A 3,689-nucleotide genomic window follows, 5' to 3' on the forward strand; every position below is an offset into this window, starting at 1 on the left:
ATGATCAAAAAAGCCAAAATTCCTCTGATGGCACCAGCCCCTGAGCCACGTGTTGATCAGGTGTGTTTTCCTGTTCCTTCCAGTATCCTTCCCTGCCACTGCAGGGATTGAGGAAAGCACTACCCGTGCTCCCGATCCTTCAACCAGTCACCCCAGTGCCTTGAAGTCCCTTTTGATCTCTGCAGGACTTCTCTCTGGAACCTCATCACTGCCAGCCTGTATAACCATCAGCGGGTAGTAGTCAGTAGACCGTACCAGACCAGGGAGCTTCCTAGTGATGTCTCTGAGCCGGGCCCCAGGGAGGCAGCAGACTTCCCTGTGGGATGGGTCCGGTCGGCATATAGGGCCCTCTGTTCCCTCAGAAGGGAAGCGCCTATGACATCACCCTCCTTTTTTTCTTGGCAGAGGCAGTCATAATGCGTGGAGCTGACTGCCTCACCCTGGGCAACCTCCTGGATGGACCTTCGTCTACATCCTCGTTTGCCTGGCCCTCAAGTTCCAGGGCCCCATATCTGTTGTGTAAGGGCAACTGGGAAGGTGAGGGAGGCCGGGCGGGGGTTTGCCTGGCACCCCGAGCAGGGACCTGTTGCCATTCTCCCCCATCACTTAGGTCCCCTCTTTCTACCAGGTGGCAAGAAGGCACCTTCTATCAGAACCCTATTTAAACTACATATATATATCTTAATCTTCCCCATTAATATCTCTGCTTTGGCAAGTGTTTTCTGAGTTTCTTATTGCTCATTTGTATTCTTTTAAATTTATTTGCATGTTTCATTTATTCTCTCAAGGTGAAAAAAACACCACCACACCTTATAATTTCTTCAAAAGACTTTCAGTTCATGAATGCACCTTTGGTGATTATTTTGAAGTAGTAACTGGACACTGCTTCTTTCCATTTTGATTTCTGAGGTTATTACAGCTAAGCTTAAGTTTTTTTAAGTTTAAATATGTTAAAAGTTACAAAAAATGTTTGAATTTATTTTGTAGGTGATTAATGTATATAACAATAAGGTAGATGTTGACAAAGTGATGATTTTAAATATTTAAACTTTGATCTTTGATAAAAGTAGTTATATATATTTCAATTACAACTTTTAAAAGTCTCTTAAATTTTATTCACAGCTTTGAATCTTTAAAAATTACCCTACTCTGTAGATTTTTAAAAAGTCACTAAACTGAAAAGTTTTATCGCTTTTTTAAAATTGCAGGTTAGTCATAGTCCTGTCAAAGAGCCAGGTATTAGGTCAGCATCTCGTGCCTCCACCTTCAGGAAGACCCTGGCAATATTGTTGATCTATTAATGAATTCTCTCAGTCCCAAAATTTGTTCAAACTTAGTTGTGCAAGAGGCACTTCATCATTATTTGATATTTTTATTGTAATAAAAGATTTCAGAGAAAAAGCAGCATCCAGTTTGAGTTTGCACAAATTATTTCACAATTCTTTGTGTCACTTCTGTTATTTGCTGAGAGCACGCTTGATTCTTCAGGCATCTAAAAACGTCTCAAGTTGTTGGCAAATAGAATGAACACTATTGTCTGGTATATGTTTGTAAATTATGTGCCAGTGGAAATGATACAGTTTGGAAGGTGTTCAAGAGTTTGCTTTTAGGAAGGGTTTTGATGACAGAGAAATGACAAACCAAGTCAAGGAGAAACTTGGGCAAGAAAGCTGTGCCTGTCAAGGAGATGAAAGTGAGACAAGAAGAAATAGCTACTAAGTTACATGCATGATTAGGGCAAGTTCTTCTCCCTTCACTTTTTTTGTTTTGTTTTGTTATTACAGGTCTTTTTCCTGATGTAGGTGGAGGATATTTCTTGCCAAGACTATCAGGAAAGATTGGCTATTACCTTGCACTAACAGGGTTTAGGCTGAAAGGAAGAGATGTACTAAAAGCTGGCATCGCTACGCATTTTGTAGAATCTGAAAAGGTAAGCTGCTAACTAGTGCTAGCGAGGGCGCAGCCTACAACCATAATGACAAGCTTGGGTTGTGTAGCACACCAATATACTTTTACCAACTTGAGTGTAGGCAGAGGTGCAATTATATCAGCTGGCCATGCACTGTGAACAGGGATCATAAGATACTCTCAAGCTGTCATTATAACACTTGCCAGCTAGTGACAGCTTTGCTTGGAAGAGGGAGCAAATGTTGCTGTCTTCATGGTTCTACTGTTGAAGGGCATGATTTACTGAGCGTAATTGAAGTTGCTTGAAAAATTCTACAATTTAGACAAGTGTCTCAAATTAGAGATTATTTATACAACTGCAAAGTTTTTAATCTAGGTAACATCCCATTAATGTGTTCTTTATCAGTCTCCTTAAGAGATATCCTATTTGTTTCTTACAGTGGCTGTAAGAAAGTGTAAAAATTAGTATAATAGATAAAGTCAAAGCTGTCATATTCCAGTAACTTGCATGGACAGAATGAGAAGCAATGACCTGCTTTCCTTCTCTGTGTAAGGACCCATGGCTGTCATTGTGGAGCTGGTTAGATACTATTTGGAGCATAGCATGGTTGCCTGGCTGCTGCTCTTTCCTCTCAGACTGTTGTAGGCTGGCTTTACCTTCCGTAGCTGTAGTGCTGCATTGGGGATTTGCTTGGGAAGCAGAACTCTTTACTGATCATAATTAAATCCAGATGGTTCAACACTGAAAAGTGAACTCTAGCTCCTTGTATTGTTTGCTTGGTACCTCTTTAAGATCTGTCTGAAAGTTGGGGGTGTGTGTCTACATACATATATACTATATAGTACTATTACCATATCAGTAATAATCCAAGAAGTACATTTTGGTTTACTTTTAATTAAATCTTACTTTTAATAGCTACCTGCCTTAGAGAGTGACCTGATAGCACTGAAATCTCCTTCAACAGAAAATATTGCAGACTTATTGAACTCTTACCATATGAAGGTAATCTGATCAGTGACTGAAATCAAGCAGAATTGTTAAATATATGTAAATACAAATTCTTTTTTATCCATGCTACTGATCATTTGTTTTATGGTTAAAAAATAATGGGTTTCCAAACTCTTTGCACTCTAGAAAATACTAATTTGTAGCACTAATGCCTACAGTGGTCAAAATTAAAATGTAAAAGTCTTTCTTCACTTTTTATTCATTTTGGATACCCCTCAAATTCCTATTGTGGTCAGCTATCTCTCTTTCTATGTGTGTATGTAAGTTTCCAGCCAGTAGCATGATGATGCAGAAAATATATCGCTGCTTAATTTTTCCCCTGTTATTCTTGGATTTCTAGCATGCTTTGCAGAAGGCAAAATAGATAGCCACTAGCTGACTGGGAGTTGTACATGATGGCAAGTGCAATTTGGGGAGTTAGCCTGAAATTCGGGGATTCTGACAAACACAAGTGACAGGGGTAGAACTACTGGCCTAGTCTAGAAGCTACAGAAGTCATAGTGCCAGTTATTAAATGCTACGCTGCTCACTTGGAAGTCAGTTATATTTCCATCCCAGAAACTTTATCAACCTGAAGAAATATTTTGCTAGCTTGATGCCTTTGATGTAAATTTAGCATTATTTTGATGCAGACCATTTGCAATCCAGATACGAAGCCTGAATTTAAAGGCTCAAGTTGTTCCTTTAATTTCTCAAATATTTTATATGTTTGTAACCTTGAGATAATTGAAAGACTGAATAAGCACAGCAATTATCAATAGGATAAGTATTA

The 3,689-nt window shown here is 39.0% G+C and overlaps 1 protein-coding gene across 1 annotated transcript in view; it reads left to right on the forward strand.

Moving 5' to 3' along the window:
* Positions 1–3,689, forward strand: part of HIBCH (3-hydroxyisobutyryl-CoA hydrolase) — a gene marked incomplete at its 5' end in the record, with an annotated part of 50,715 nt that overhangs the window by 30,396 nt on the left and 16,630 nt on the right. The window contains 2 exons of the mRNA XM_009334214.1: positions 1,785–1,930; positions 2,825–2,911. Of these exons, the coding sequence (XP_009332489.1) occupies positions 1,785–1,930; positions 2,825–2,911 (233 nt within the window). The remainder of the gene's footprint in view (positions 1–1,784; positions 1,931–2,824; positions 2,912–3,689) is intronic.

This window comes from Pygoscelis adeliae, unplaced genomic scaffold, assembly GCF_000699105.1.
Source record: "Pygoscelis adeliae isolate BGI_AS28 unplaced genomic scaffold, ASM69910v1 Scaffold251, whole genome shotgun sequence".
Lineage (NCBI taxonomy): Eukaryota > Metazoa > Chordata > Aves > Sphenisciformes > Spheniscidae > Pygoscelis > Pygoscelis adeliae.